The sequence below is a fragment of the Strongylocentrotus purpuratus genome, unplaced genomic scaffold (genome assembly GCF_000002235.5).
Source record: "Strongylocentrotus purpuratus isolate Spur 01 unplaced genomic scaffold, Spur_5.0 spur5_scaffold_9, whole genome shotgun sequence".
Lineage (NCBI taxonomy): Eukaryota > Metazoa > Echinodermata > Echinoidea > Camarodonta > Strongylocentrotidae > Strongylocentrotus > Strongylocentrotus purpuratus.
In genome coordinates, this window is record NW_022145615.1 from 3762202 (window position 1) to 3775322 (window position 13121).

The 13121-nt window shown below is 36.8% G+C and overlaps 1 protein-coding gene across 2 annotated transcripts; it reads left to right on the forward strand.

The window, feature by feature from the left end:
- Nucleotides 1-3042: 3042 nt before the first annotated feature.
- Nucleotides 3043-9822, forward strand: LOC115920611. Of its 2 annotated transcripts, none has more exons than XM_030976765.1 (7): nt 3043-3177; nt 3858-4169; nt 5108-5341; nt 6393-6807; nt 7396-7604; nt 8332-8674; nt 9329-9822. In XM_030976765.1, the coding sequence occupies exons 2-7, from the start codon at nt 3876-3878 to the stop codon at nt 9721-9723; spliced, it is 1890 nt and encodes a 629-aa protein (XP_030832625.1). In that variant the 5' UTR covers nt 3043-3177; nt 3858-3875; the 3' UTR covers nt 9724-9822. The 2 variants fall into 2 exon arrangements, with proteins under 2 accessions (XP_030832625.1, XP_030832626.1); XM_030976766.1 differs by having other exon boundaries at nt 3044-3177; nt 9405-9689.
- Nucleotides 9823-13121: the final 3299 nt, after the last annotated feature.

Genomic DNA, 13121 nt, shown 5'->3' on the forward strand with positions numbered 1-13121 from the left:
TTTCTTTGTGCTTTCCATGTGCTGCATTTCCTAGAATAATGCTATATATCAATTTTTGAAAGAATACGAGGTAGTATTTCATTAAAAAATCAAGAAGAATTGTTGGGGTTTAGTGAAACTGATGGGGATTTCACTGTGAACAAAATAAAATGTAGTTGAACCACAATTATGCAAATTGTGTTTATCACAAAACATCACCAAGTGAAATAGATTTATAATAGTGAGATTCAATGTCTAAAGAGATCATGGAAATGGAAGATACTCCCTGGCTGCCATAATAAGTTGTTGCCTTCACTTTTTATTCAGGCTATTTTGCGAGTGGTGGCGGGGCGGGGTTGAAATACCACCCGCGATAATCAAACATGTTGAGTTTAAAAGCGATACTTAGAAATTAAAAATGGCAAAACTGTAGGCATAATTATGAAGCAAATTCGAAATCGAACTTAATGGAAAAGGAGGCCGGAACAAAGAGTAGTTCAAATGATAGTCTACTGCAAATTGGGAAGCTGAGCTATAATTGCAGCATGGAGTAGGTGTTGAAAATCATTCATATCCTTGTAAGCTCAAATCACAATGACTATTCAATACGGGAGCACCAAATACAGAATGAACAAAAGTTAACCGCCCAAGTCGACCAGCTAAATCGCTCGTATTTATATTTACCCAAGCTTTTGCTGTGTGGTCTGCCTTTATTTCAGATTTATTTCAAACGGAGGAATTTGGCTTTCCATTCGTTTTTGAAAAGCGACCGGCGTCTACGATATTTTCTTATGATTATGTGATTCAAGACAAAAGAAATGAGAAAACTGCAGGCAAGTTTACAGGAGTAGATTCTCTCAGCAGCAAATAGAATTTACATAGAACGTTGTTTGCTTGTTAAAGAGTGGCTTCATTAACATTAGGAAAGGTGAAAGTATATGTTTAAAAGACCCTGGTCCCAGTCTTTCCAAGAAATTCTTCAAAAATAACATGTAGACTCATTGCTTCGGGCAAAATGACACCTACCTGTTCTCCCCTGTAAATAAACATGGATTCTTCGGTGAAAATGCACAACTATCGCGTATTATAAAGGTGGACCTTCTAGTCCTAGGGCTACCCCTCCCCATCCCAGAAATTTATACTCGAAATATTCAGTTTTCATTTCAGTTTATTGTTTCATATTTCAACAATTTCACATTCTACAATTCTGTTTCCACAAAACAATAGGTACTAACATACACAGGTCTTATTGTCTAGTACAAGAACAGAAGATACGTATAACTCATTTAAATTCGTTCGCATAAAGTAAAAGAAATAAAGAGAAACATGGAAGGAGCTATAGTGAAAGCTATGTTTGTGAGTTATCGGCCCCCTTAGTGTGATACAAATGTCCTTTAACAATACTTGTAGATGGAACGACCACTGCGTGATAACAGCGGATTGTGCAAGGTTCTACTAAAATTAATGTAAACTGCAGTAATATTCGGACAACCATTACCTAAAGAAATGTAGCCCCGATGCCGTCTCGTTGTAATGATTGATACTCTCAATTATAATAACATTCTAAGGATAAAAGTAAATTAAGAGGGTCATTCACCGTACTTGATTTTGATTAAACTGGTTTTTAGTTATCAGGTCAAGGTAGGTTAGTCGGAAATCGTTTTTTTTTTAATCTAAAGTTCACTGTCTTAGAAGTAATAAGAGGACCTTTAAACAATTTGGATCAAGAGTATTACCTTTAGAAAAAAAGGTAGATATTATGAAAAACATAAGAGAATAAAAATTGAAAGGAAGAAACAAAACCTTTAAACAAAATAAGACAAAGAAGAGGAAAAGAATGAATGAAAAGATAGTGATGATAACATTCATGGGTCCACTTTTCATTTTGACATTATCGGTTTTTTAAAGGAAATTCGTTTGTAATTGTATTTTCGTTTGTATTTTACATGGATTCTAAAAAATAAAGATACAATTATGACGTACTCTCATCCTGTCAAAACAACAGGAAAAACAACTCCCGATATTAAATTCGTATTTCTCAAAACCTCAATAAGGTAATTACGCTATACATGGAAAGTATATGTAAATATCCCGTGATCATACAGAGCATACAAGCATAAAGGAATTAACATCGTAACGGATCTTCGTTTAACGCCCGGTTTAAACGTTACTTCTTACCGATTTTAACATAAAATATAGTTATTTCTTCTTCTTTTTCTTTATCATCAGAGACGACTTCCTATACTTTAGGTAAAATGAAAATAAATACGGTAGAAAGTGAAGGTATATTTTATTAATCTGTTTCTAAAACAAAACTGGTTTTTCGTCTTTGACATTTCGCAGGCTAGAGACACCTCTCTGCTTAATCCGGAAGCTTAAACAAAGAGCCCTCATTGTCAATGGTGTAGTGTACGAGGCGGATTAATAAATCCAATTAGAAGGGTATCACCAGGCGTGGGAAAAGGAATGGGTCTGACTTGGCTAGTCTTATCATTTCATCATCAGACCGTTTTGAAAACAATCCATAATAGATTAGAGTCAATAAATTAGACAGATGATAAAATGGGTCTTGATTTGCTATAGATCGTTGGCATACGCCATGCATTGGGTATGATGTCTTTTAAGCCATTCGAACAAAACACTATATATGCAATCATGCACAATCTGATTTCTTCTTCTCTGTCTTTCTCTCCATGCCCCCTCCCCGCCCCCCCCCCCCTCTCTCTCTCTCCTCTATCTCAGAGAGTTTCTGTCTCTATATAGAAACTCTCTAGACATTATTTGAAACTTCTATGATTGTACAATATGCGTTTGGACAATTGTCATGTTTGTGAATTTTGAGTATCATTTTTATATGAGAGTGATATTTTGTTGATCGACGGTATGATTGAAAAAGATCAACTTGGTCTGATTTCAAAGACTACCATATAGAAAAAGATTGTTCGCGCATGCGTCGCCCTGATCCTTTCTTTCGCATCTCGATTACGTAACACCTCGCTCTCCTGTAATTGGCTTAGAGTTGGTAAGAACGGTGAGAACAGATCAGGTATAAAGTAAGATAGAAGTCCGATGAAGAAGCTTATCTTGCTCAAGACCTCTGAACTGGAAACATTGCTGCACTGACTCTGCCTACATACCCAGCTTCACAAATCTCGCCTCATCGATTGCCTTACTCCTCATTTTCCATACCATTTGTAGGTGAGTATCTCACGTTAAATTGTAATATTATCTGTCGTAATAATGATTTGACTCCATTTCTGTAGTACTCGTGGTGATTTAAGTGTTTGGAGCGAATGTTAGTCTTGTTGGTTGAATGGTGACTTGCGTTTGTTTTCTTATCGATGAGAGGGGAATTCGTGTGAAGGGTTTTTAAATTACAGATGCCAATATTCCAATATCAGTTCAGCTTAACATCCAGTAAAACCAGTAATATACAATATACAAACATATCTCATCAATTTCTTTAATATGTTCAATTAGGCATGTAAATTACTCAGGGAACATCTATAGTATATAGGCCTACTTCGGAATATTCTTTTGTCTTCTTGATTATGAACCATTCTGGCCAGAAAGATATACGGCTAGGCCCAGAGCATGATCAGGTATATTTTTGTTCTGTTATACGTGAGCTTTGAGTGTCGTACATAATATATGTATATTCTTTGTAAATATTTTTGCGTGGAATTCGTTTGCCCCAAAATGATTATATTAGTGTTGGTTTTATGAATGTCTATACAATCGATACCTTTTTATGATTGTTATTCATGAATCAAAGATGAAATAAAGAAGGAAAAAATGAACCCGTTGTTTTCCGGAGATGTGGGAGGTAAATTTATGACCAAAAATCTACTTGTCTTTTTTTCACTTTTCATGAATAGTGTTCTGCACTTGGAGCCATGGAAGCGCAGACCGATGCGATCAGAGCCACCGACGTTACGGCCGAGTCGCGACACTCATCCCCCGACATCGCTCCACCACGGAATGGAAAGAAACCATCGCGGGTCGATCTCCCGGGTTTTACCTACGCTGAGCTGATCACCATGGCGATTCAGTCGTCGCCTTCTCGTATGATGACCATCGTAGACATCCAACAGTTCTTTCGTGATCGCTTTCCTTGCTTCCGAACATCCTACAAAGGCTGGCATAACAGTATTCGACATAACCTCTCTGCTCGAGAGTGTTTTTACAAGGTATTTTTTTTAAACCATTAATTACTATATATCCCCCCCCCCCAAAAAAAAAGATATATATATATATATATATATTCATCTTGAAGGTACAACATGTGAATAACATATTGTTAAGATATTATTTACTTAGTTTTAGGTTAAACATCACAGTTACCAGACATTTTATTTTGTCATGGTCTTTGTGTTAGGCACTGTTATTTGAAAATTAGTTCTAATTCTTTTTAATGACTTGAAACATTTTTTTTTTATTTGAGAAGGCACTTGTGCAGTGTAAATTAATTATGTTACACACACGATTTTATTTTGGAAGAAAATTAAAATTTAGAAAATAACATATTTAACACTACCCCACAATACAATGTTTCAATTTGATAGTACGGAATGTGTATATCTCACTTTAAACCGTTTTTCTTTTAAATCTACTTCGAAATTCTTCATTTTTATGAACGGAATTGAATCAAATGTTTTCAAAGAAATATTCATTCCTTTATGCAATCATTTTTTTTTCCAGTAAAATGTTCCGGGCTTATTTAAAAAAAATATATATAAAGGAATTAACTCGATCGCTGTGGTACTATTTTCATTTGGGTTTCCAACCTTTTTATATGCTGAATTTGCCATTCCCTAATTATAATATCATTTTGAATAGAAAACCAGCTTAGTCTATCCATGGTCTATCAACTTAAGATTGTAATGGATTTTTAATTCTACTAATTGAGGTCTCACGTGATCGTTGTTAATTGATTGTAGATACAAATAGATTGAAGTTCAATAACAATTTTGATTGTACAATGTTTCTCCCCCCCCCCTTCTCTCTTGCTCCCCTCTCTCCCTCTCCTCTCCCCGCACCCCTCTCACTCACTCTCCATCCCTCCCTCTCTCTCTTTCGCTCCCTGCCTCCCCCTCCACATCTCTCCACTCCATCCCTATTCTTAAAGGTACCCATCGTGGACAAGCGTCATAAATGTCGCACACACTACTGGATGATCAACCCAAGCTGTTCTCACTGTCGCGATGGCAACGGTCTTCTGCAAGAGGCACGACAATGGAGGACCAGGAGGATGATGGCGAAGAACGTGATCAGGAAGAAACGACGAGGATCGAAGAAGAATGGTTCGTCGACGACGACGAGGAACGCTGACGGATTGGACTCCAAGATGACGGAGAAGAAGGTGAGTTAATCATGTTCTTACGTGCTGTTTATTGTTAGGCCATTAACAAAAAAAAAAATCATGTTTAGCGTCCCCACCCGCTTCCTTTTTTGGGGCCGCCTCCTATTTTTTTTTCTTCAGTGAATAAAACATAAAAATATACTGCTAAAATAATCAATTTCTGAGTTTAAAAAAAAATGCTGGCGGCCTTCTTGAAAAATAGCCCGACTGTCAGGGAAAATGTACCGAGCAGCCATTTTGGGAAAAAAGGGGCCTCCTCCGTCCTATTTTTCAAAAAGGCAGGACGCTAAACATGTTTTTTTTTAATGGCCTTAAAGTTATGACATTCATTATTGACATTTACTGTGTTGCTCATGCTATGAAGTCAGAATAATTTTAATTTTATCTATTTTCATGGCATGATTCTGTGACAACATAGTGTATTCTTTATATCAAGTACCTTGTCATTAATCTCTATGACTATTATACTAGATTGATAAATAAAGTTATGAGAAGATGTAATTCGTATTTATCAAGAATATACTGTCGCGATCATTTCCTGAAAATAGGTACGGAAAATGATTCCAACTTCGTCGGCAACGTACGAGTGTATCAACACTCCTCCCAATTGTGTTTTCTTTTGAGTTTTTCGAGTCACAAAAGTATTCTCAATATAGTGTAGCTTTTGTTACTTGCTCGTTCATGGTTATTTTACCGTTATATTCTATAGACTGAATTAATCATTGCTTACCGTGCATATACTTAAGTCTGTTGTATAAAATCAAAGATTTGTAACAATTAACCTCCGTCAAAACATTGATGGATATCCGTGAATCAAAATAGGCTGTGACTTGTTTGTTTTGTATGAAGTCAAAGGTCATGGTGGAATTCATTACAAATGTAAAATAGTGCAGAGCAAAAGCTGAAAATATTTCAGAAATTTCGGCAACTTATGTTGGACGGTATATAGGAATAATTATTGACACGAAGTTGCAAACAAACCTTTTTATTGAGAAACGATGTTCTAATAAAAATTGTATTAATTTGTTATGATTTACTCTCTTACAATCAGGGTTCTTGGAAAGACGCTCAGCTCCCGTGTCAACCTTTCCCAGCGAGAACTCCCCCGATGCACCCGATGGAGTATACCCAGCTAAGCTCACCAGACCAGTTCACCCATGGCCCTCGATCACCAGCCCATCAGGGGTCCGACTGGACTTACCCAACAACCTACCTCACTCACCATCAACCTGCTTGCCAAGAATGTGGTGACGACATGACCGGTGACTGCGAATACTGCGTGCTACTCGAAGTCGACGACGAACCACCGTCACCGATCCGTTATTCGTCGTCGTTGTCTTCGCCGCCGGACTGCCTTTCGACGAGGAGTGAGAGCGTCGAGACTGGGTTGCAGACGCTATCTCACTACAAACCATCTGTCAAGGAAGAATCACGAATCCAGGAATTGGCTCTAAAAGACGATCCAGGTAAATTAAATTTGAATAATATATGGTTCAACTGTCCTGTCACTAAGATTATATTTTTTTGTTAAAGGAAAAAGTCTGCAAAAAAAAAAAATCAGTATAAGTTCTGCCAAGTTTCAAAAGCGTTAATCTGTTAACTTATCTTTGTGCTCCAGTTTTTAAAAAGTATATTTGTTAATCGGGCATAATGTACTGGTATTTCATTTTAGAACTTTAATACATATTTAGATAAATGAAATAAGATGACTAGTATCTACCGGTATACTTTACAATGGAACCATATTATATGTGAAATAATTGTTTGCATGTATAAACTCACTCAAGGACTCACGGGAAAGGCACAATTCCAAAAACCTGTGACAAACAAAAAGGAGTATCCCTCTTCTTCTCCACCTTAATTTCTCCACAATATATTTTTTAGGGGGGCACGTTCCCCCTGTGCCACCCATGCCCTTGATGAGCCGCTAAATCGTGATTTAAAAAATAACGTTGTCACATCCACTAATGATTAAATACCGACTATTAAAAAAGTATATATTCTGGGTTAATCGTTGTACTTTATAGCAAATTTCGTTTTGTTTTTTTACGCAGTGCTAGACGATATCGTCGACAAACAAGACCTGTTCCAAACGGACGACAACTTCGACGCGTCCGTATACAACGTCGGAGGTCATATTGAAGCTCACCAGCATTCTGGTACTGTCGTCCCGATATCATTGTCGAAATCATTGCCACCGTCGTTGCCTTCATCACCGGCACCATCATCGCCCATGCAGTACGCCGTTGACCTTTCACGCCAGGTAAATGAACTGAGATAAGAGGTCCCAGATTTGTAATACGTCAGTCACACCATAGACCTTGGTGGTAGGTCTATGGTCACACCAAAGAGACCGACACCAGACACCAACATTTGGAACTCAATTCCCATGAATATAAAAAATTGTAAAAATCTTCAAACTTTTAAACGAAAATATAAAATGTATTTAATTGAATTTTACGTGAAATAACTCTCCAAGACCTATTACCCCCCCCCCGCCCCTTCTTTTTTATTTTCATGCTTCCAATGGTACCACATTTAATTTCGTATATTATTAATATTATACATGAAGGATGGACTCCTGCATAAGGACTTGACTCCTTTTTAGCTCACCCCTTCACTCTCATTATGTTATGTTTTTTGTTTGGATGTATGATATTTTTGTATATTTATTCTGTATTTGTAATTGTGACTATTCTGTATTTTTGACAAGTGTAAATAAATAAACTTGAACTTAAACTTGATCGACAACACACCGAAAAAAGCACATTAACCTCGAATATACAATTATAATGAAGCTAATCGAGCAAATCGATGATAGATTATACCATATTTACCCTCACATTTACTCCGGCGTAATGTTTGTGTTTTAATACCTGTTAATGATAATAATAACATTTACTCTTTAAATATTCCCTGTACAATGCCGTATGCATATATATTTCATTTTATCTTTTTCTTCTACATGTAATTATCCTTTCTTCTTCTAGAGTTCTTGCCGTGCTAGCGGTTATGCCGTCTCGCCAACCTTGCCAGACTGCCCCAGATACCAGGCTCATCCTAACTTGCCATGCACCAGTCTACCTCCGTTTAATTACTACAAGGGTTTGCAACCATACTTCTTCTTCCAAGATCAAGCCTATCACTTTGATCAGTGCGATCGACTCGTCATTGACCCCCGTTGTCATGTTGCCGACACCACCAAAGGTTTCTATCGTTACCCATCAGAAGATTTCGTCAGCGATTGTCATCGGAGCAGTGAAGTGGCAGGAGCTGTTGACCTGAGCGTACATCATCAAAGTGAATTCATTGGTCGGACTGATGATGAGAGACGTAAGTGATTCTCTTCCTCTCCTCATCTCCTTCCTCCTCCTCCTCCTTCACCTCCTCCTCCCCCTCCTCCTCCTCTACCTCCCCCTCCTCCTCCTCTACCTCCTCCTCCTATCATCATCCACTCTTGTCCCTCCACTCTCGTCCTCTGTCTCCTCCTCCAACTCTTATTCACTCTTTATGTCTGTTCCTGTATCTTCCCCTTCTCTCTTCTCGCCTTTTCGCTCCCATTCTTGTTCTCCATTTTCTCTTTCTCTCCCGATCTTCGCTATCTTTTATCTCCCCTTTTCTATTGTGTCCCACTTAATCCCTTGGAATGCTTAACCATTTGATGTCGTAAGGTCAAACTGTTTTTGAAAAGGGGTTTTGATTTACCATGTAGAGAACGGGTAACATAAAGAAGAAAATATTTCTCTAATAATAACATTATTTTTGCATCATGCGCAGGGATGCTCAGACTAAATATAACTTTTGAAAGTCTATATATGCGTCATTTACAAAAGATGTGGCATAATCATTTTGTGATGATGCAAAACTAAAATATTTTCGTTATGTTGGCCTGTTTAGAAAAGTCAAATCAAGCTTTTATTATTAGTTAATCTTGGTTTTAAGATGTAATAACGGCAATTTCATGGCTTTCCTGTTTACATGCCACAGGTAGCATCCCTCACAGATCTCACTGTGATAACAACTGTAACGATTCTCTTCTTCTGATCGAACCCATGCCTTACAGAACCATCCCCAGAGTACCAACCAACAGCCCTGTGCACCGATTCCCACGGCCAGTGGACTCCTCCCCCATCCCCTTTCACCACGGTATCCCCTCCAGACACACATCCGACAACGCGGCTCCCCGACAGTCGGCACGCCTCTTGGGCCAATCTCGTTTCATCCCGAGATCTAATGTGAACGTCCTGTTGGACTTTGGCGGAGAGGGCGCCTCTCCGGCTTTCGTCGCAGCTCCTAATGACATCAGGACGATCTCAAGTCTCGGTGAGCTTCTCAAGGTCAGCATGGTCATCGCATCCCAACACGAATACCACAGTATGTGATCAAGTTAAAGGAAACCAAAACCTTCATACTAAGTTACTTTTATTGTAAAGTTTAAAAGATTTGAATAAAATCAGTGAAAATTTGAACAAAATCGGGCAAGGAATAAGAAAGTTAGAGCTTTTTTAAATGACTAGTCACTAGAGGGCGGTATTCAATTCGATGACATCATCTGTGAACAACTCTCCATGCCTTTTGTACATAAAATTTCACAATTTTGTTGTTTTCTTCGTATTTATTTGTGTTCTTGATCCGACTTCATAACATGTGAAGTAGAATATCATTTTGCATTCTATATCTTGCTTTCAGGGGAGTACATTATCTCAATCACAAGAAAGAAGGAAAAACATGAAATTTGATGGACAAAAGGCATGGAGAGTTGTCCACAGATGATGTCATCAAATTGAATACCACCCTCTAGTGACTAGTAATTTCAAAAAGCTCTTACTTCCTTATTCCTTGCCCGATTTTGTTCAAATTTTCACTGATATTTTTCAAATATCTTAAACTTTACAATAAAAGTAACTTGGTATGAAGGTTTTTTGGTTTCCTTTAATTATATGATATCCACGAACTAAAGTCGTATTGTCTAATCACCGTGTAATGGCCAAGAAGTGACAACCATTCAAAATGTAGCATCTCATCATTTATACTGCTGGATCCAACAGACAAACATCACTGCGGCTGCATCCAACAGTTTAAAGAATTAACTCCTTCATTTTGAAAAGGTGTATCTCTTGGTTTAATTAAATGTTGACTTAACACTTTCGTGTTTAGGGTGCGCATTGAGTATTTGAATGGACTAATGGACCTATCGTTTGTGCAAGGTACCGAGCCGAAATAGCCATTTTGTAATACTTAGTGTGATACCTCGACGACACAGCCATTCTTGCTATTGTTCTTATCTTGTATGCATGCTGTAGTTTTGTTTGTCAAGAAAATATGAATATAAATTTCATTCACAAGAAAACTTAACGGTAAATACATGCATTGAAAACAATTTGTTTTAAATAGTTTCTTGAGAAAATTAAAAGACGGTCCACACTAAACAAGGCTGGTATATGAAATGTTGTTACATTTTGGGCGATACCATCAACATGCAGAATATAATAGACTTTTCTCTACAAAAGCTCTACTTATTGCCTAAAACAATAATAGTTCTATAATTTAAATAAAACAGAGGAGAAAACTATGTCGTTTTTGTTTCGCTTGATTGATGCAGTAAATGTTTTGATTAATAAACAGTTTAAGATTGAAAATTGTTGAAAGGACCTTAACATTTTGTGGTTTTCATTATTTTAAAAGAGAAAATTTTAAAACACATAATCAATTTGGTTAAATAATGAATAGGGCTAAAATTGTATTAGCCTGACTTTTGAAGGAATCAGCTATCGATCAAATTTTAATACTGCTCCCATTGTTGAATGTTTAAAGACTCCTGGGAGGAAGGAAAATGCTTGGCTCACAAATTGAGATGATCTTTGATTTGATGTAGCCATATTTACAGAGCACACTGTTTACTTTAATATTATTATGCATACTCAACACGTCAACAATATATTTTGAGAAATTTTAGAGGGATATTCCAATGAGGAGCTACAACTTCTCGTCTGCAGCAAGATTGCCACAGTTGCACGTCCTTGTTTTCACTGAATCATCTTTTGATAACTTATAGATTTCGTGTTGGCTACGAATGATAAAAAGAGAAGAGGAACGTTGCTTTAAATGTAACTTGTTTTTCTGTTTTTATGAGCAGAGTAGAAGATGGTTTTATCGCACTTATGTAGAGTACTTTCATACGTACTTACATATCAAATCTATGATGTTATAGGTGGAGAGGGTTAATGTAAAACGCCCTTTTACATAAAGGAGACATTTGATTTATGTTAGTCTAAGAAGTTGTAATAACTCTGCAAAAATATGAAGTTACTATTCGTAGGAAGGGTTTTTGGCTGGCAGGATTTGTATGGATATTTGCTTTATTTTCTGTTTGCCATCTTTATACAGTATACTATGACTTCATTAAAAATACCTCAAGTTAAAGACATATTCTTTGTGTTTGTAATACACAGGTACAAATTAGTTTAATTATAGTAGATATGTCTTTTATATATATTGCGCGCACCTTTTTACAGATGTGTATAGAGTACTGTATTAACCATGTGTTACGATAACTTCACATTAAATACATTTTAGAAAAAAACTTTCAAGATGCGCCTACTGTGTTTTTCGTGCAAGGGAATGATCATTTAGTTTTAAAGATAATAAATTATCCGGAGAAGAGACTTGGACAACGAACATTTGGGCCGTTGATTTGTATACGTGGTTGGAATGGAAATTGAAAAGCTAAGTGAGAGAGAATAGAGAAGTGGACAGCATTAGGATAGAGAGACAGAGAGATAAGGAGACGGATTGAGAAAGAGAGAGGGAAAGAGAGAGAGAGAGAGAGAGAGAGAGAGAAGGGGGAGAGCGAGGTCGAGACAGAAGAGGGAAACATAGAGAGAGAGAGAGAGGGAGATATAGAGAGAGAGAGAGAGAGAGAGAGAGAGAGAGGAGAGAGAGAGAGAGAGAGAGAGAGGGAGAGATACACAGACAGAGACTAGAAAGATAGAGATTACATGGAAATATACTGTAGAAAAGTCTGCTTGATATATTAAATGCGCATATTTTCAGTGCATGTTTGTATTTTGCTCTTCCTCTATTAGTTCATTCATTCATTTGACAATGGCTCAAAAAACATTTACATATAAAGGCCTCAAAATATGTAATTCTTTAAGTAATGAAATAGAAAATGCTCCATCGATTAATATTTGTAACAAACAAATTGAAATCGTTTATTACAATCTTATGAACCTCATTGAATTATATCGCCCATTCAGTCTTTCCCCGTCATTATGTCTTTCTTTCAAAATGTATTTTTATATATTATATTGTGTCCTCTAATGTCTCCTGTCTAAGGCGCAAATCTCCTTCTTCATCTTCTTCTCAACCCCACATGCACAGCTCATCCTTTTGTATAATTTTCTCTTACTCCGATCTCTTACTTCTTTTGGGGCATTGTCTACTTTTTGTATTGTGGGCGTGTTATCCAATCTTTTGTCATGTAATGTACTCTCATGGCCCGTTTTGGATTTTGGATTTTGGCATCCCCTTTTTTCTTATTTTTAGTTCCTGTTTGCAGTTATGAATTCGTTAATTTAATTACTGATTATTTCTAATTATTATATTAGAGATCTAAAATTGTTCAAGCAATGCTTTTTAGTGCACTCCTCCGTTTCCAAAATGTATTCTTTATTGTTTGCAAATGATTATAATTGATTTGTAACGTTTTGTTGGAAACAGAAATAAAATTGAATTGAATTAAATAATCCTGTGCATAGATACACTGCTGGTAATGTGC

Coding starts and splice junctions, on each gene's coding strand:
- LOC115920611 (XM_030976765.1), top strand. CDS start 3,876: ATGGAAGCGCAGACCGATGCGATCAGAGCCACCGACGTTACGGCCGAG. Junction 5,342..6,392: donor CCAAGATGACGGAGAAGAAG/GTGAGTTAATCA, acceptor TCTTACAATCAG/GGTTCTTGGAAAGACGCTCA. Junction 7,605..8,331: donor CCGTTGACCTTTCACGCCAG/GTAAATGAACTG, acceptor TTCTTCTTCTAG/AGTTCTTGCCGTGCTAGCGG.